The sequence below is a fragment of the Rhinopithecus roxellana genome, chromosome 5 (assembly GCF_007565055.1).
Source record: "Rhinopithecus roxellana isolate Shanxi Qingling chromosome 5, ASM756505v1, whole genome shotgun sequence".
In the NCBI taxonomy this organism is placed as follows: domain Eukaryota; kingdom Metazoa; phylum Chordata; class Mammalia; order Primates; family Cercopithecidae; genus Rhinopithecus; species Rhinopithecus roxellana.
This window is the reverse complement of record NC_044553.1, coordinates 43,680,939-43,701,691: the sequence shown is the minus strand read 5'-3', so window position 1 is coordinate 43,701,691 and position 20,753 is coordinate 43,680,939. Positions and strand designations below refer to the sequence as shown.

The 20,753-nt window shown below is 35.2% G+C and overlaps 2 protein-coding genes across 4 annotated transcripts in view; one reads left to right on the top strand and one right to left on the bottom strand.

Annotated features, from left to right (window-relative positions):
- Window positions 1–20,753, top strand: part of MNS1 (meiosis specific nuclear structural 1) — a 45,898-nt gene that overhangs the window by 12,846 nt on the left and 12,299 nt on the right. For all 3 annotated transcript variants that reach the window (XM_030930417.1, XM_030930416.1, XM_010374285.2), the window contains exons 4-8: window positions 9,190–9,292; window positions 11,443–11,672; window positions 12,254–12,470; window positions 12,568–12,675; window positions 19,610–19,867. In XM_030930417.1, coding sequence (XP_030786277.1) covers window positions 9,190–9,292; window positions 11,443–11,672; window positions 12,254–12,470; window positions 12,568–12,675; window positions 19,610–19,867 — 916 coding nt within the window. The remainder of the gene's footprint in view (window positions 1–9,189; window positions 9,293–11,442; window positions 11,673–12,253; window positions 12,471–12,567; window positions 12,676–19,609; window positions 19,868–20,753) is intronic.
- Window positions 10,136–20,753, bottom strand: part of TEX9 (testis expressed 9) — a 91,411-nt gene continuing 80,793 nt past the window's right edge. Inside the window, exon 13 of the mRNA XM_010374284.1 lies at window positions 10,136–10,460. The gene's annotated coding sequence lies outside the window, so the exon portion shown is untranslated. The remainder of the gene's footprint in view (window positions 10,461–20,753) is intronic.

Genomic DNA, 20,753 nt, shown 5'->3' with positions numbered 1-20,753 from the left:
GGACAAGTAGAAAGAAGATACAAGCTTGTAAATGGAAACCCAATTATATTAGTAGTTATAGTAAACATATTTGAACCATTTACCAAAATTGATGAAATGTTGTATCAGAATAAAAATAGCAACAGATTTTCAGAGGAATCAATTTATACACAGTATTTTCTCTGTCCGTAGTGGAATTAAACTAGATGTAAGCAATTAAAAAAAAAAAAAAAAAACTAGGCAATCTTTATATGCTTAGGCATTTAAAAATGTGCTTCTACATTACCCTTTGGTCAAAAAGTACAGCTGCTCCTTGATGTACAATGGATTCATGTCCCAATAAACTACATTTCCAATTTATGACAGGTTTATTGGGATGCATCCCCATCGTAAATTGAGGAAACTACTGTGAATGCATATGGTTTTCTCACCATTGTAAAGTCAAACCATCATTAGTCAGAGACTGTCTATAATCCAATTTGAAATTAGAAAGTATTTTTAACAGAATAATAATGAAAATACCACATAGTGAAAGTGGCAGGATTGGATTGACATTAGCAAAATAGCAGAGTAGGCAGCTCCCAGCTCCCAGCCCATCCCTCCACCAGAAACATCAGAAAACAAGCAGAAACTCTCCGAACCAATTTTATAAGAACTTCAGACAGCATTCAAAGGTTTACTGCAATCAAGCGAATGCTGAAACAAGAAAAAGCCTAAAAATGGTAGGAAAGTTTTGTGGTATCTTCACTTGCCCTTTCCTCATTCTCTCCTAGCTCAGAAGCAGGTAGTCTTTGTTCCCAGTGTAGGACCTTGGTCCCTGGTTCAGGAGGAGCAGAGCGGATCTTATTCACAAATTGTTGGGCATATCTGTTCTAACCTACCTTGGGGCTACCTGAAAACCTAACACAAGGCACCTGTTTTACCTCACTCAGAACTCATTTAGGCCAGAAGGACAAATTGTATCTCTGACAAGGATTTAATATCTGAAATATATAAAGAACTCATACAATTCAATAATTTTAAAAACCCAGTTCATAAATGGACAAAGAACTTAGACGTTTCTCTAAAGAAGATGTTCAGTGAATGATAAGTACATGAAAATATACTCAACATTATTTGTCATTAGGGAAATGTAAATCAAAACCACAAGCAGAAACTGTTTCACATCTAATAGGCAATTTTAATAAAAGTAGTGGAAAATAATAGGTATTGCCAAGAAAGTGGAAAAATTGGAACCCTCAGAAATTGCTGGTAGAAATGTAAAATGATGGAGGTGCTATGGGAAAAAGTTAAACATAGGATTACCATATGAGCCAGCAATTCCAATCCTAGGTATAAATATACAAAAAATTCAATAGTGAGACTTAAATGGATACTTGTATACAAGCATTTGGTGCAGCATTATTTACAATAGCCAAAATGTTGAAACAACCTGAATGTCTTATCAGATAGGTAGATAAACAAAGTGCAGCATATATACACTATACAATATCCTTCAGTTATAAAAAAAAATGAAGCACTGATACATGCTAAAACATGAGTGAACCTTGAAAACATTATGCTAAGTAAGCCAGACATAAAAGGACAAGTATTGTATAATTCCACTTCTGTGAAATACCTAGAATAGGCAAATAGACAAAAGGTTGATTAGGAATTACCAGGGGTTAGGGAGAGGGAAGAATGGGGAGTTATTGTTTAAGAGCCACAGCATTTTGCTTTGAGGGGAATGAAAAAGTTTTGGAAATAGTGTTGATGATTGCAGATCACTATGAATGTAATTAACACCACTGAGTTGTACATTTAAAAATGGCTAGGATGGCAAATTTTTGTTACCTATATTTTCACACGGTAAAAAATGGTATAGAGCTGAAAAAAAAAAAAAAGAAACCAACTTCTGGCATATAGTTAAGGCTGTTCCTCAAGGGTAGGTCTTAATCTGAAATAACTATATTAGAAAGGAAGACTCCATCTGGAATTATTAGAAAACGAACTGCAAATTCTCTTCTGGAATGATTACAAAAAGAATGTAGGAGGAAGGCAATAATAAAGATAAGAGCAGAAATGAGTGAGTTAGAATATAAACATAGAGTAGAATAAATAAAGCCAAGAATTGTGCCATAAAAAGGTGAATAAAATTGATGACCCCTTGGTAGGAATGATAGAGTAAAAGAGAATGCACAAATAACCAGTTTTTGGAATGGATAATGGGATATCACTATAGATCATACAAACACTTAATGGACCAAAGCAGGGTATTGCAAACAATTTTATGAAAATAAATTTGAAAATGTAGATGAAATAGATAAATTCTTAGCACATTTTACCAAACTGATTGGCACAAGAAGAAATAGCTAAATGTTCCTATAACTTTTAAAGATATTGCATCTGTAATTTAACCTTGTCCACAAATAAACCTACAGGGCTATGTGAATTTTACCAAACATTCAGGACAAAGTAACACCAGTCTTACATAGTTCGGTAGAACAGAAAAAGAGGAAGCACTTCCCAATTTGTTTTAATCAGATCAGTACCTGAATAGGATATTATGAGAAACCTGCAGACTAATCTCTCTCATGAATTTAGCTCCTGTAATCTGAAGTATTAGTCAATATGAAGTCCAGTGCTCTATAAGAAAGATAAATCATCCTGACCAAATTTAATTTATTCCAGGAATGCAAAGGTGGTTTAACATTTTTAAAAGTCAGTAAATGTAATTCATTTTATTAAAAATTATATGATTAGAAAAAGACCATTGATATGAATCATCACTCTATGATTTAAAAAAAAAAGAGTGTAGCAAACTAGGGATAAAGGGAATTTACAGCAATATTACCCTTAATAGCAAAATGTTAAACACTTTTCCTCTGACATTGAAAAGAAGACAGCGATGCCTGCTCTGACAACTTCTAGTCATCTTTGTATTATACATACTAATCAGTGCAGTAGGGCAAGAAAAAGCAAAGACAGGTGCCAGGATTGGCAGTAAAGGAATAAAACTTTAATTATTCACAGATGATATGATTATATGTGTAGAAAATCCAAAAGCATCTACAAATAGCTGGATGCGGTGGCTCATGCCTGTAGTCCCAGCACTTTGCAAGGCCAAGGTGGGTGGATCACCTGAGGTCAGGAGTTTGAAACCAGCCTAGCCAACATGGTGTAACTCCATCTGTACTCAAAACACAAAAAATTAACTGGGCATGGTGGCACACAACTGTAGTCCCAGCTACTCGGGAGGCTGAGACGGGAGAATTACGTGAACCTGGGTGGCGGAGCTTGCAGTGAGCTGAGATCACACCACTGCACTCCAGCCTGAGTGACAGAGCAAGACTCCGTCTCCACACACACAAAAAAAGAAAGAATCTAAAAATAAGAATTAATAAATCATTCTACCAAAAAAGTATATGCAGTTACATGTTTACTGCTGTGCTATTCATAATAGCAAAGACATGGAATCAATCCAGTTGCCCATCAGTGGGAAATTGGATGAAGAAAATGTGGTACATATATACCATGGAATACTCTACAGCCATAAAAAGAATGAAATTATGTCCCTTGCAGAAACATGGATGGAGCTGGAGGCTGTTATCCTAAGCAAATTAATGAAGTAACAGAAAACCAAATACTGCGTATTCTCACTTATAGGTGGGAGCTAAACGTTGATTACACATAGACATATATGGAAACGTTCAATAGACACTGTGGACTACGAGAGGGTGAAGGAGGAGTGGGTTAAAAAACAACCCATTTGATTCTGTGCTCACTACCTGGGTGACAGGAGCTGTACTCCAAACCTCAGTATCACACAATATTCCCATGTAACAAATCTGCACAAGTACCCCCAGTATCTAGAAGTTGAAATAAAAACTTAAAAACCACTTTAGTAGACAGTTTGGCAGCTTCTTAAAAAGCTGAACATGCATATAAGAATGCTTGTGATTTTTGCACATTAATTTTGTATCCTGAGACTTTGCTGAAGTTGCTTATCAGCTTAAGGAGATTTTGGGCTGAGACAATGGGGTTTTCTAAATATACAATCATGTCATCTGCAAACAGGGACAATTTGACTTCTTCTTTTCCTAACTGGATACCCTTTATTTCTTTCTCTTGCCTGATTGCCCTAGCCAGAACTTCCAACACTATGTTGAATAGGAATGGTGAGAGAGGGCATCCCTGTCTTGTGCCAGTTTTCAAAGGGAATTTTTCCAGTTTTTGCCCATTCAGTATGATATTGGCTGTGGGTTTGTCATAAATAGCTCTTATTATTTTGAGGTACGTTCCATCAATACCGAATTTATTGAGCGTTTTTAGCATGAAGGGCTGTTGAATTTTGTCCAAGGCCTTTTCTGCATCTATTGAGATAATCATGTGGTTCTTGTCTTTGGTTCTGTTTATATGCTGGATTACGTTTATTGATTTGCGAATGTTGAACGAGCCTTGCATCCCAGGGATGAAGCCCACTTGATCATGGTGGATAAGCTTTTTGATGTGCTGCTGAATCCGGTTTGCCAGTATTTTATTGAGGATTTTTGCATCGATGTTCATCAGGGATATTGGTCTAAAGTTCTCTTTTTTTATTGTGTCTCTGCCAGGCTTTGGTATCAGGATGACGCTGGCCTCATAAAATGAGTTAGGGAGGATTCCCTCTTTTTCTATTGATTGGAATAGTTTCAGAAGGAATGGTACCAGCTCCTCCTTGTACCTCTGGTAGAATTCAGCTGTGAATCCATCTGGTCCTGGACTTTTTTTGGTTGGTAGGCTATTAATTATTGCCTCAATTTCAGAGCCTGCTATTGGTCTATTCAGGGATTCAAGCTACCAATGAGTTTCTTCACAGAATTGGAAAAAACGACTTTAAAGTTCATATGGAACCAAAAAAGAGCCCACATTGCCAAGACAATCCTAAGTCAAAAGAACAAAGCTGGAGGCATCACGCTACCTGACTTCAAACTATACTACAAGGCTACAGTAACCAAAACAGCATGGTACTGGTACCAAAACAGAGATATAGACCAATGGAACAGAACAGAGTCCTCAGAAATAATACCACACATCTACAGCCATCTGATTTTTGACAAACCTGAGAGAAACAAGAAATGGGGAAAGGATTCCCTATTTAATAAATGGTGCTGGGAAAATTGGCTAGCCATAAGTAGAAAGCTGAAACTGGATCCTTTCCTTACCCCTTATACGAAGATTAATTCAAGATGGATTAGAGACTTAAATGTTAGACCTAATACCATAAAAACCCTAGAAGAAAATCTAGGTAGTACCATTCAGGACATAGGCATGGGCATGGACTTCATGTCTAAAACACCAAAAGCAACGGCAACAAAAGCCAAAATTGACAAATGGGATCTCATTAAACTAAAGAGCTTCTGCACAGCAAAAGAAACTACCATCAGAGTGAACAGGAAGCCTACAGAATGGGAGAAAATTTTTGCAATCTACTCATCTGACAAAGGGCTAATATCCAGAATCTACAAAGAACTCAAACGAATATACAAGAAAAAAACAAACAACCCCATCAAAAAGTGGGCAAAGGATATGAACAGACATTTCTGAAAAGAAGACATTCATACAGCCAACAGACACATGAAAAAATGCTCATCATCACTGGCCATCAGAGAAATGCAAATCAAAACCACAATGAGATACCATCTCACACCAGTTAGAATGGCAATCATTAAAAAATCAGGAAACAACAGTTGTTGGAGAGGATGTGGAGAAATAGGAACACTTTTACACTGTTGGTGGGATTGTAAACTAGTTCAACCATTATGGAAAACAGTATGGCAATTCCTCAAGGATCTAGAACTAGATGTACCATATGACCCAGCCATCCCACTACTGGGTATATACCCAAAGGATTATAAATTATTCTACTACAAAGACACATGCACACGTATGTTTATTGCAGCACTATTCACAATAGCAAAGACTTGGAATCAACCCAAATGTCCATCTGTGACAGACTGGATTAAGAAAATGTGGCACATATACACCATGGAATACTATGCAGCCATAAAAAAGGATGAGTTTGCGTCCTTTGTAGGGACATGGATGCAGCTGGAAACCATCATTCTTAGCAAACTATCACAAGAAGAGAAAACCAAACACCGCATGTTCTCACTCATAGGTGGGAACTGAACAATGAGATCACTTGGACTCGGGAAGGGGAACATCACACACTGGGGCCTATCATGGGGAGGGGGGAGGGATTGCATTGGGGAGTTATACATGATATAAATGATGAATTGATGGGTGCTGACGAGTTGATGGGTGCAGCACACCAACATGGCACAAATATACATATGTAACAAACCTGCACGTTATGCACATGTACCCTAGAACTTAAAGTATAATAAAAAAATGAAAAAAAAAAAAAAGAATCTATTTTTGGGCCTATAGGTTGGATTTGGCCTGTGATTTGCTAGCTTATAATCTCATTAATGGTCATTAAGCCAAAAGGGATCACTTTATCATAAAATTGGTAACTTCCTGTTTTAATTTATCTATAACCCATATAATGTTTGCATTATTCAGTCAACTTTATCCCAGTATGAACAATTATTGTGATGCAAGCACTCTAACTTCTAATACCCTAAATTTTGAGTCTACTATAAAAATAAAACATTTCAATATGTCAAAAAAAAAAAAAAAAAGAAAGAAATGGGGAAAGGATTCCCTATTTAATAAATGGTGCTGGGAAAATTGGCTAGCCATAAGTAGAAAGCTGAAACTGGATCCTTTCCTTACTCCTTATACGAAGATTAATTCAAGATGGATTAGAGACTTAAATGTTAGACCTAATACCATAAAAACCCTAGAAGAAAACCTAGGTAGTACCATTCAGGACATAGGCATGGGCAAGGACTTCATGTCTAAAACACCAAAAGCAACGGCAACAAAAGCAAAAATTGACAAATGGGATCTCATTAAACTAAAGAGCTTCTGCACAGCAAAAGAAACTACCATCAGAGTGAACAGGCAGCCTACAGAATGGGAGAAAATTGTTGCAATCTACTCATCTGACAAAGGGCTAATATCCAGAACCTACAAAGAACTCAAACAAATTTACAAGAAAAAAACAACCCCATCAAAAAGTGGGCAAAGGATATGAACAGACATTTCTGAAAAGAAGACATTCATACAGCCAACAGACACATGAAAAAATGCTCATCATCACTGGCCATCAGAGAAATGCAAATCAAAACCACAATGAGATACCATCTCACACCAGTTAGAATGGCAATCATTAAAAAGTCAGGAAACAACAGGTGCTGGAGTGGATGTGGAGAAATAGGAACACTTTTACACTGTTGGTGGGATTGTAAACTAGTTCAACCATTATGGAAAACAGTATGGCGATTCCTCAAGGATCTAGAACTAGATGTACCATATGACCCAGCCATCCCACTACTGGGTATATACCCAAAGGATTATAAATCATGCTGCTATAAAGACACATGCACACGTATGTTTATTGCGGCACTATTCACAATAGCAAAGACTTGGAATCAACCCAAATGTCCATCTGTGACAGACTGGATTAAGAAAATGTGGCACATATACACCATGGAATATTATGCAGCCATAAAAAAGGATGAATTTGCGTCCTTTGTAGGGACATGGATGCAGCTGGAAACCATCATTCTTAGCAAACTATCACAAGAAGAGAAAACCAAACACCGCATGTTCTCACTCATAGGTGGGAACTGAACAATGAGATCACTTGGACTCGGGAAGGGGAACATCACACACTGGGGCCTATCATGGGGAGGGGGGAGGGGGAGGGATTGCATTGGGAGTTATACCTGATATAAATGACGAATTGATGGGTGCTGACGAGTTGATGGGTGCAGCACACCAACATGGCACAAGTATACATATGTAACAAACCTGCACGTTATGCACATGTACCCTAGAACTTAAAGTATAAAAAAAAAAAAAAAAAAAAGCTGAACATGCATCTACTGTATGACCTGATCATTCCACCCCTAGCTATTTATCCAAGAGAAATGAAAGCCTATGACCGCAAATAACTGCTACTCAGATTTCCATAGCAGCTTTATTTGCAATATCCACATACTTGAAAGAACTCCAATGTCTGTCAGCATGCGAGTAGATAAGCATGTGAGTGGATATCAATAATCTAAAATAATACCCTGCAATAAAAAGGAGTAAGCAATTACTATATGCAATAAATGGATGCATTTGAAAATACTGAGTGAAAGAAGCCAGAGAAAAAATGGTACCTGCAGTATGATTCCATTTATATGAATTCTGGAAAATTCATAATGCCTAAAGTGACAGCAAATTAGCTTGCCTCAGGATAAGTACAAACATAAAGGGGTAGAAGAGAGGTACCACAGGTTTATAAGGAAATGATTGGGATGTGTTCATGATCTTGATTGTGGTGATGGTTTCACAGGTGCATACATATGTCAGAACTTAAACTGTATCCTTTAAACATGTTCAGTTTATTGAATACTGTACATCCATAAAACTGAAAACTAAAAAATAAATTCAGTGATGTTGGATATAAAGTTAGTATATAAACATTGTATTTCTGTAAATTATCAACAATTAGAAAATGAGATTTGAAAAATCTGTACAAGAATATGAAAAATACCTAATGAAAAGTATAAAACTACCAAAATAAAACACAGATATAAAACACTAATAGACTTTTAAAAAACTAAATAATTAGAAGGATATACTATGTTTATTGAAGACTCAGTAATGTAAAGATATTGGTACTTTCCAAATCAATTTATGAATTCAGTACAATCACAGCCAGTTTTGTTTATTGTGAAGTCTGACAAGCTGATTCTAAAATGTATATGGAAATGAAAGTATCAAGAATGGCTAAGACAGTCTTTAAGAAGATGACAAAAATTGGAGACTTATCCAGGATATGAAGATGTATTATAATTTACGGTAGTTGAGATAGTGTGGTATTGACACAGGATAAGCAAACAGATAAATGTAGTAGAACACAGCAGTCCTTTTCAACCAGAAAATGTAAGCCCTAATGCCCTAACGGCTTCCATTATATATAATGAATTATCTCTCCTATGGATCTAAAATAATAACCTGCTGTATTCCTTCTTTGAGTAAATTAAAAATACAGTCACTCAGTTTTCTGTGATGTTTTCATTCTCTTATGGTCCTAACATTTAAATTTGTTTTTGTTTTTTTAAACAGCATTGAGCTCAGAGAATTGGAGAAGAAATTAAAAGCAGCTTACATGAATAAAGAAAGGGCAGCTCAGATTGCTGAAAAGGATGCCATTAAATATGAACAAATGGTAATCAGGTTTCTGGTCATTGTTTTTAGCTTCATTTAGAAAATAAAAATTAGACTTGTTTCTTAAAAATTGTCATATTGTATAAAGAATTTACATTGCTAGATTTCTTAAATATTTGTAAATGTTCAGATCCTTAAGATGTAGAAAATCCTGAGTGATTTCATTTTTAGTATTACAGCCTTTTGAAAACAGGTTGCTGCTTAGAATGACCAGCTATATTCAGTAACTCCCAGCATTCTTTACAGTCTCTCATTATTCATTGACAAACTAGTACAGTACAGATTGTTAGCACGATAAGTATATTTTAGAATGTTATGAAATTGTTAATTTTTTAAATGTGTTTAAGAGTAAACTACTTGATAATTTTATGTAGGAAACTTTCCTGTTTTATAAAAGCCGTCTCTTTTTCTCGTGTTTCTCTTTGCTTTTATCTCCTTTTCTAACTCCTGATAGGGTACCAAGTTGAAAATAAGAGTTATTGTTGGACAAAGGAATCTCAGGCATACTCACTAGGAGTGTTACGCTGTATGAATATAAAATAGGGTTTACTGAATTAACAGTTAATTAAAAGGGTCCACATCATCCCTTGAGCTCTCATTATCAAACAGAAGGACCAGACAATTATATATGAATGTACATATACACATACATATCTATTGTGTATGTCCACATAAACATATGTACACACACACAGATACTCTTATAGGGGTGATATCAAAATACTTAACCAGTGCAGTGCAATATGGGTATCAATTAAGAATGGATGCCATAAGTGACACATATATGTGTGTGGTGTGTGTGTACAATTGTGTTAGTATAGAAAATGTCTAGCGGGTACACAACATGCTGTTAACAGCAATACCTTTAGGTGTGGCAGGTGATAAGAGAAGGTGGAGAGACTTCATTTGCTAAGACATAGTTCTGTCCTTTGAAAAAGAAAGTTGCACAAACAATATCCTGTTTGTCCAGTGGTTTGCAGTTTTAATTATCCCGATAGTTGAGGTTATTCAAGGTAGTTGTAGACGTTTTAATCTGACTCCTAAGAGAATTGTTGCTATTTTCCAAATAAAAATTGATCCACAAAATCAAAGTCAAATACTGCTAGGACTTCACGAGGTGTCATGTAAGTACTAGTTTTGGCTTTTTCTCTGAGCCTTAGTTTTCTTATCTGTGAAATGAGAACATTGTTTTCTGTAAGTGTGTGGTAATCTACACATAAATGTTATTGTCATCTCATTTTTTAAGAAAGAATTTAGTAGAGCATGTACAAAGAAGATAATCAGAAAAATTTTGGTCAAGTCATATTATCAGAGTATATGTTAAAGGCTTCAGTCATGTCAGGAATGACATTCAGTATTCATATTTTAATCTGTTTACTCTGTTGCTGCTGACCATTCCATCATTTGGGATGTGATCATAAAAATAAAGCATAGTTTTAAAAATTGCCTCAATATATTTCATTTAAAACTTATTTTATTAAATGATTTTAAAATGCTCAAAAGAAATAAGGGGTTTAACCCATCCAAGAAGAAAGACTGTCTCTTGAGAATGAGAATGGTCTTGAGTGAATCAAAAGCTGCAGAAAATAGGCATAATAGCATCTGTGATTCTTTTCAGATAAAGGGCCTTTAATAAATCAGAAAGGGGAAACGTCAAGGGCCAATGGCAGGAAAGAAAGTTTAGGCTAGGAGAAACTTAAGAGCTGCTCAAAGCCATTTAATAGCAGACCTGTAAGAAAGAGGTAGTACCATCTTTAAATAGCAGCTGATAAACAATGAAGCTAAAAATGATGAAAATTGCCTAGCTCAGTTTATAAATAGAATAATAAGATAATGACTGCTTTAGCAGCTAAACAGTTATTAAGAAAGTACTTATAATTTTATTCATTGTTTTTTGAATGTGGAGTTATTAATAAACCTTATCAGGTATTGTCCTGAGAGAGCTACTTGAAAGGATAGGAAAGCTTCTTTAGGGTCTGCCTCATTATTCACACCCTTCAGGTAATAATAACTTACTTTTGTTTTTTAACCTAGACAGATGAAAAAAATTATATAAAAGACTTTATAATATTCAGTAACATTGGTGTAAATTATACTATTGTACTATGTTCAAATTTGAAAATGGAAAGATCAATTTTGTTTGAATAACAGAAACGTGATGCTGAAATAGCCAAAACCATGATGGAAGAACACAAGAGAATAATAAAGGAAGAGAATGCTGCAGAAGACAAACGAAACAAAGTGAAAGCACAATACTATCTTGACTTAGAGAAACAACTTGAAGAACAAGAGAAAAAAAAGCAGGAAGCTTATGAGCAGTTGCTAAAAGAGAAACTCATGATTGATGAAATTGTTAGGAAGATCTATGAAGAAGATCGGTTGTAAGTTTATCCTAACTTTCTTACATGCCTAAATGTTCACTTTAGATTGATCGTAGGTTTGTTGTGAGGAACTGAAACACCTAGAACAGTGCCTAATACATAGTAAGTGCTCAATAAATATTAGCTATGAACACATAAATTGGGACCAACTCCTTGTCATCTCTGTTAGCATAATTAATAAATGAATTATCTGATGATTAATAAATGCTTGTGATTGAATGACCTAAACCTTTGTTTTTCTTATATATGCCCATATCATATGTCAGAGGACATGTATTCTGATGAATTTTTTTGGTAGACAGCTTAAGTATAGAGGGCTGCAAAGCTAATGTTTGTAGCATTTATGAAATAAGATGCATAAAACTTCATTAATAGGTTAGAGGAGACTATCACAGTATTTTACCCAAAGAAAAATTCATACCTGGCATTATATTTAGCACATAGTAAGCATTCAAAATGTTTGTTGCATGCACGAATGAAAAAAACTATAGTGTTTTTCTGTACATTATTGTGAACAAAATGAAATTACTTTTTTATATTTTATTGTTTGTGTTAAATCCGTACTTGTTACTGCTTTTCAGGGAAAAACAACAAAAGTTAGAAAAAATGAATGCAATGCGAAGGTATATAGAAGAGTTTCAGAAAGAGCAGGCTCTCTGGAGAAAAAAGAAACGTGAGGAGATGGAAGAAGAAAACAGAAAAATCATAGAGTTTGCTAACATGCAGCAGCAAAGAGAAGAAGATCGGATGGCAAAAGTTCAAGAAAATGAGGAGAAAAGGCTACAGCTTCAGAATGCGGTATTAAAAGAACCACTTCTTTAACACTACTAAATTCTGAAATATTAGTTACAGAATTTGGGTCCTATAAATATTTGTTTTTTAAAAAATTTAATAGTTGACACAGAAATTAGAAGAAATGCTGCGGCAACGTGAAGATTTGGAACAAGTGCGACAAGAATTATACCAGGAAGAACAAGCTGAAATATATAAGAGGAAGCTAAAAGTAAGTTTCAGAAATGGAAAGAATGATTAACATAAAGAAGAATATAATTTTGAGATGAAGCAGAAGAGAAATAGTACATTTAAATCCAACCATACTGGTAATTACATTATATGTAAATGGTATACTACAGTTAAAAGAAATTTTCAAGCTGGCTAAAAAGATAGACTCAGGCATCAATTTATAAACTATTAGAAAAAGCATGATGCAACTATGTTGTCTGTAATCGTAACTTAAATATGAAGACACATAGTTTAAAAGCAAAAGGATGGTGAAAGATACATAACATACAGACACTAATCAAAAGCAGGTTGGAGTTGCTATGTTAATATGAGACAAAGTCAACTTCAGGACAAGCAATTCATAATAATACAGTAAATTCATCTGGAAGATGTAATAGTCCTAAAGGCATGTGAACCTAAATAATAAAGCTTCACAATACATGAAGAAAAACTGAAAGGAGAAATAGGCAAATCCGCAATCGGAGTTCCAAGATTTTTTTTTTCTTTTTTTCTTTCCAACTTTTACTTTAGGTTCAGGAGGTCCATGTGCTGGTTTGTTACAGGGATAAATTTGTGTGTCATGGGGGTTTGGTGTAACATTATTTTGTCACCCAAGTAATGAGCATAGTACTTGATAGGTAGTTTATTGATCCTCCCCTCTTCCCATCTCCACCCTCAAGTAGGCCCCAGTGTCTGTTTTCCTTCTTTGTGTCCATGTGTACTCAATATTTAGCTCCTACTTATATGTGAAGACATGTAGTATTTGGTTTTCTATCCCTGCATTAATAAGCATAGGCTAATGGCCTCCAGCTCCATCCATGTTGATGCAAAGGATGTGATTTTGTTCTTTTTATGGCTGTATGGTATTCTGTGGTGTATATGTACATTTTCTTTATCCAGTCCACCATTGATGGGTATCTAGGTGGATTCCATATATTTGCTATTGTGAATAGTGCTGCTATAAATACACACATGCATGTGTCATTATGGTAGAATGATTTATATTCCCTTGGGTATATATCCAGCAATGGGATTGCTGGGTCAAATGTTAATTGTTTTCATTCTTTGAGGAGTCGCCACACTGCTTTTTACAGTGGTTGAATTAGTTTACATTCCCACTAACAGTGTATAAGCATTCCTTTTTCTCCACAACCTTGCCAGCATCCATTATTTTGTGACTTTTTAATCGCCATTCTGACTGATGTGAGATAGTATCTCATTGTGGTTTTGGTTTGCATTTCTCTAATGATAGTGATATTGAGCACTTTTTCATATGCTTGTTGGCTACATATGTATCATCTTTTGAGAGGTGTCTGTTCATGTCCTTAGCCTATTCTTTATTTTTAAATTTATTTTATTATTTATTTTTTAGACAGAGTCTCGCTTTGTCGCCCAGATTGGAGTGCAGTGGCGTGATCTTGGCTCACTGCAAGCTCCGCCTCCCAGGTTCATGCCATTCCTGGGACTACGGGCACCCAGCACCATGCCCAGCTAATTTTTTCTTTTGTATTTTCAGTAGAGATGGCATTTCACCTTGTTAGCCAGGATGGTCTCAATTTCCTGACCTCATGATCCACCTGCCTTGGCCTCCCAAAGTGCTGGGATTACAGATGGGAGCCACCACACCTGGCCAGCCTATTTTTTAAATAGGGTCGTTAATTTGTTTACATTCCTTAGAGATTATGGATATTAGACCTTTGTCAAATGCATAGTTTACAAATATTTTCTCCCATTCTGTAGGTTGTATGTTTAGTCTGTTGATAACTTTATTTCTTGTGAAGAAACTCTTTAGTTTAACTAGGTCCCATTTGTCAGTTTTTGTTTTTGTTACAATTGCTTTTCGAGTCTTCATCATGAAATCTTTGCCAGGTCCTATGTCCAGAATGGTATTTCAATGCATAGTTCTCATTAATCTATAGACTAAGTAGTCAGAACTGCAGGATATAGTTGAAAGCAATATCAATAAATTTGGCCTGACATTTAGAGAATACTCCACCCAACAACAGCAGAATACAAATTCCATTCAAACATGGAACATTCACCAAGATAGATCATATTCTAGGACATAAAGGAAGTCTCAATAAATTTTCAAGGTTTTACATAATACCAGATATGTTTTCTGACAACAGTGGAATGAAATTAAAAATCAGTAATGAAAATATACCTGCAGAATCCTTAAATATATTATAATTAAACAATATATTTCTAAATAAGCAATAAGAAAAGGGGAATAAATCATAATGGAAATTAGAAAAATATTTCAAACTAAATTATTTTAAAAACAGCATATCAAAATATGTGACGTGCAGTTAATGCAGTGCTTAGAGGAAAGTTTCTATCTTTAAATGCATGTATTAGAAAAAATGGTTAAAAATTAATGAGCCTATGTCTGCCCACTTACACAGACATGTTTATGCAGCAGCACTCATAATAGTCTAAAAGTAGAAATAACCCAAATGTCTGATGAATGGAAAAACAAAATACAGTATATCCATGTAATAAAATGTTATTCAGCTATTAAAAGAATGACAGACTGATCATGGTAAAACATGGATAAGCCTTTAATTATAAATTTAAAAGTATGTGCCTCAAGAATGTTATATAAATGATATCAAACAGTATGTAACATTTTCGAGTTGGCATTTTTATTCAGCATAATTTCCTGGAAATTCATCCAAGTTGCTTGTGTTGATCATTTGTTACTTTTTATTGCTGAGTAACATTCCATTGGTATGTATGTACCATTTCATTTGACCGTTTACCCATTAAAGGGCATTTGGAATGCTTCCAGTATTTAGCTCTGATGAGTAAATCTGCTGTGAACATTCAGGTAAAGGTTTTTGGTTTTTGTTTTTGTTTTTATTTTTATATTTTATTATACTTTAAGTTCTAGGGTACATGTGCATAACGTGCAGGTTTGTTACATATGTATACTTGTGCCATGTTGGTGTGCTGCACCCATCAACTCGTCAGCACCCATCAACTCGTCATTTACATCAGGTATAACTCCCAATGCAATCCCTCCCCCGTCCCCCCTCCCCATGATAGGCCCCAGGGTGTGATGTTCCCCTTCCCGAGTCCAAGTGATCTCATTGTTCAGTTCCCACCTATGAGTGAGAACAGGTAAAGGTTTTTGTATAAACATCAACTTTCATTTCTCTGCAATAAATGCTCAAGAATGTATTAGCTGGGTTTTGTGGTAATTGCACGTCAGCTGTGTAACAGAATACCAAAGTGATTTCTAGAACAGCTGTAGCATTTAACATTCCCATCAGAAATGTGTGAGTTACACAGTCTGTCTGCGTTCTCACCAGCATTTGGTGTTGCCACCGTTTATTTTTTAATTTTTTTTCTCCTCTGTCCTCAGAAGCTCAACAATTTTTTATTATAGCCACTTTTAAATATCCATGTAGTGATATCTTGTGGTTTTATTTTGCATTTCCCTGATGGCTAATGATGCTGAACATCTTTTCACGTGCTTATCTGCCATCCTCTTCGGTGTAAGATCCCCTTTGATGAAAAAGTTCTTCGTGTCTTTTGCTGATTCTCTAATTGGGTTGTTTGTCCATTTATTGTTGGGTTTTGAGAGTTCTTCGTATATTCTAGATACTAGTCCTTTGTCAGGTGGGTGGTTTGCAAATATTTTCTCCTACTCTGTAGCTTTGTCTTCTCATCCTTTTAACGTGATCTTAGAGCATGGTTTTTCTTAGAGCAAATGTTTTCCATTTCTATGAAGTTCACTTTATCAGTTTTTCTTTTTATGGATCATGCCTTTGGTGTCAACTCTAGAAACTCTTTGCCTAGTTCTTGAAGAATTTCTCCTTTTTTTTCTAAAAGTTTTTTTGTTTTTGTGTTTTGTGTGTGTGTGTGTGTGTGTGTGTGTGTGTGTGTGTGTTTGTTTGCTTTTCCATTTTACATTTCATTCTGTGATCTGTTTTAATTTTTGGTACAAACTATGAGACTTAAGTCAAATACAGTTTTTGCCATTGGATTTAGTCCAATTGTTCCACACCATTTGTTGAAGTGGCTGTTTCTCCAACATTGAATTGCTTTTGCACCTTTCTTAAAACACAGCTGGCATGTTTGTATGGGTCTATTCCTGTGGTCTTTATTTTGTTCTGTTGGCCTATGTATCCATCCCTCCACCAATACTACACAGTTCTGAATACTGCAGCTATACGGCAAGTCTTAAATTTTTTTTTTTGCTATTCTAGTTCCTTTGCCTTTCCATATGAATTTTTGAAGAATCTCTATAAATAATTTTTGCTGGGATTTTGATAGGAATTGAATTAAATATGAATATCAGTTTGGGGAGAATTGATAAATTCACTATATTAAATTCATGAACACAATTCGGCTCTCCCTTTATTTAGATCTTTGAATTTTTTCATCAGGATTCTCTAGTTTCAGCATACAAATCCTGTATGTGTTTGGTCACATCTAAGTATTTCATTTTTTGAGCGATTGTAAATGGAATGTTAGCTTTTATTTTGGTGTCCGTGTACTCATTGCTAGTGAATTGATATTTTTGTGTTTATCTTGTATCTTACAACCTTGCTGAATTCACTTGTTAGCTGTAGGAATTTTTTTCCCTACATAGTCAGGCATGTCTTCTGCCCAGAGATACAGGCTGTTTCTTCCTTTCTGATCTGTATATTTTTATTTCCTTTCCTTATCTTACATGCTGGCTAAAACTTCCAGCCCCACTGGCTAGAGCTATGTTGAAGAAGAGTGATGAGAGTAGACATCACCTTTCCTTATTGCTGATCTTAGGGGGAAGCATTAAGTTTTTAACCATTGAGTATAATGTTAATTATAGGTTTTTTGTAGGTGTTCTTTATCAAGTTGAGGAAGTTCTCTTCTATACCTATTTCTCTGAGGGCTTCTTATCATGAAGGAGTGTTAAATTTTGTTAAATGTTTTTTTCTACTGATACGATTATGTACTTTTTCTTCTTTAACCTAGTATATTACATTGATTGATTTTTGAGTATTGAACCAGCCTTGCATCCCTGTAATAAACACTACTTGATCATGGTGAATAATTCTTTTAATGTATGATCTGTTTTCTAATATTGGGTTAAGGATTTGTGCATCCATATTCATGAGGAATATTGGTCTGTAATTTTTTATATTGGTAGCAGGGTAATACTATCTTCATAAAATGAATGGGGAAATGTTTCCTCCTCTTCAGTTTTCCGGAAGAGATGGTGTAGAATTGGTGTTAAACATCTGATAGAATTTTCCAGTGAAACCATCCTGACTTGGGGTTTTATTTTGGGGGAATTTCAAGTTATTAATTCAGTCTCCTTAATAGTGATAGGACTATTCAAATTACCTTATTTCATATTTGGTGAGTTTTGGTAGCTTGTGTTTCTCAAGGAAGTGATCCATTTCGTCTAAGTTGTCAAATTTATGTGTGTATAATAATTTCTAGTATTCCTGTATTATCCTTTTGCTGTCTGTAGGGTCTCTAGTGATATCCTATGTTTTATTCCTGATATTGGTAATTTGTTTATTCATTAATTTTTTTTTTCTTGGTCATCCTTGTTAAAGGTCTGTCCATTTCACTGATTTTTTTAAGAACCAGCCTTGGCCGGGCGCGGTGGCTCAAGCCTGTAATCCCAGCACTTTGGGAGGCCAAGATGGGCGGATCACGAGGTCAGGAGATCGAGACCATCCTGGCTAACACGGTGAAACCCCGTCTCTACTAAAAATAAAAAAAACTAGCCGGGCAAGGTGGCGGACGCCTGTAGTCCCAGCTACTCGGGAGGCTAAGGCAGGAGAATGGTGTAAACCCGGGAGGCGGAGCTTGCAGTGAGCTGAGATCCAGCCACTGCACTCCAGCCTGGGAGACAGAGCCAGACTCCGTCTCAAAAAAAAAAAAAAAACAAAAAAAAAAACCCAGCCTTTTGTTTCACTGATAATTGTCTATTTTCTATTTTTAATTCCATTGATTTCTATAGTTTTCTTTATTATTTTCTTCCTTCTGCTTATTTTTGGTTTACTTTACAGTTCTTTTTATAGGTTCTTGAAGTGGGGGCTTAGATTATTGAGACTTTTATAGATACAGATATATATAGATATATATATTCAAATATAGATATTTGACTTTTCCTACACACATGCAGTTAGTGCTATATATACCTTTTCCTAAATGTATGCATTTAGTGCTATAAATGTCTCTCAGAACTGCTTTAGCAGCATCTCACAAATTTTGCTATCTCATTTTTATTAACTACAATGTATTTATTTTCCTTGGCATTCCCTCTTTGGCCCATGAATTATTTAGAAGTGAGGGACCATTGTAAAATTATATTTTTTAGTATGTATGAAATTTTTCATAATAAAATGTTCAGAAAATAAAAGCTTATAGGAAAGGACTTAACTGCTCCAACTATATTTGAATTTCCCTCAAGAAGTACTGATTGTCATTGAGAGATAATTGTCTTTAAATTTTAGAGAATTTTGGAGAATGAAGGGAATATTAGAAAACTAGAGATGGGTACGTGCAGTTTTGATTTTGAGGAGGGAGTTGGAAACTGAAAAATACTTATGGGTGGTTTGGACAGCTTTTGTAATCAAGAATCTAGAATGATTCATAGTTACCATAGATTTCAGATGAATAAACTCAGGTGTGCAAAAAAAGCTTCTGTAACAGCTCTTTTCAAAGCAGTTATGTGTTAAAACTGAGTAGAGAAACAAGATGGTAAATATAGAATTTATTCATGAGTAGCAGAAAACAATCCAAAGGTAAACATATTCTTTATCCAGCTAGTTTTAAAGGGATAGACAATGTATTATCATGAAAAGCCTTATAATTTTCTCAGTTTGTAATACTAAATTTAACCAATACTAATTTAACCAAATTTTCCCTTATAAATCTGGTGTAAGGAAGTAGTTACTAAATTAACTTTTAGCTGTATTGTTGTTTAGGAAGAAGCAGAAAAGAAACTGAGAAAGCAAAAAGAGATGAAGCAAGATTTTGAAGAACAAATGGCCTTGAAGGAATTAGTACTACAGGCTACAAAAGAGGAAGAGGAGAACTTTAGAAAAACTATGCTAGCTAAATTTGCTGAGGATGATCGAATAGAATTAATGAATGCTCAGAAACAAAGAATGAAGCAGCTGGAACACAGGAGGGCTGTGGAAAAACTTATTGAAGAGCGTCGCCAACAATTCCTTGCAGACAAAGTAAGAAAAAGTTGTGGGGTTTTTTTGGTCATAATCATTAAACAGCAATTAGCTCATGTATCATCCACTAAACATTTACTGAGAAGCTTTATATGCCAGACAATGTTAGTATGTTTACTAATATATATATAAATTTTCTGACCATTTTTGCTTCTAGAAAATATTTATTGATGCTTTCTATGTGCTAAACACTGGTTGGTATTGAGAACATAAAAGGTAAATAAAACTAAGTCCATGTCACCTATGAATTTATGGTCTTGGTTAAGAAAAATATATAAAAAGTAATTATAAATATGTCACGTACATGTGATAATAGGTTACAGAGCTATGGATGTTTTGGTATGGCAGAGAGAGAAACAGATCATGAACACCCTGCATGCTATTTTAAGAAGGTGGGCTTTTCTAAGGGAAACCACTGAAGATTGGAAAGCTGTCTATTAAGATCTGCACTTTGAAAGACAATTCAAGTGAGAGCATTGAAGGTACATTAAGAGACGAGTAAGCTTGGAGATAGGCAGATCACTAAGTAAGTTATTATAATAATCCCAGTGACAAGTGGTGAAACCCATGCAAATGGAGAGAGGATCCACCCAAGAGATATTAAGGATATGGAATTGATGGGGCTTGGTGACCAGTGAGATCTAGAGACTTAAGGATACTACTAATAATACTATCATTCCATCTTTTTAATTATTTTTTATTATTTTTATTTTAAGTTCCAGGATGCATGTGCAGAACATGCGGGTTTGTTACACAGGTATATACGTGCCATGGTGGTTTGCTGCACCTATCAACCTGTCATCTAGGTTTTAAGCTTTGCATGCATTAGGTATTTGTCCTAATGCTCTCCCTTCCCCTTATCCTCCCCTACCCCCCGACAGGCCCT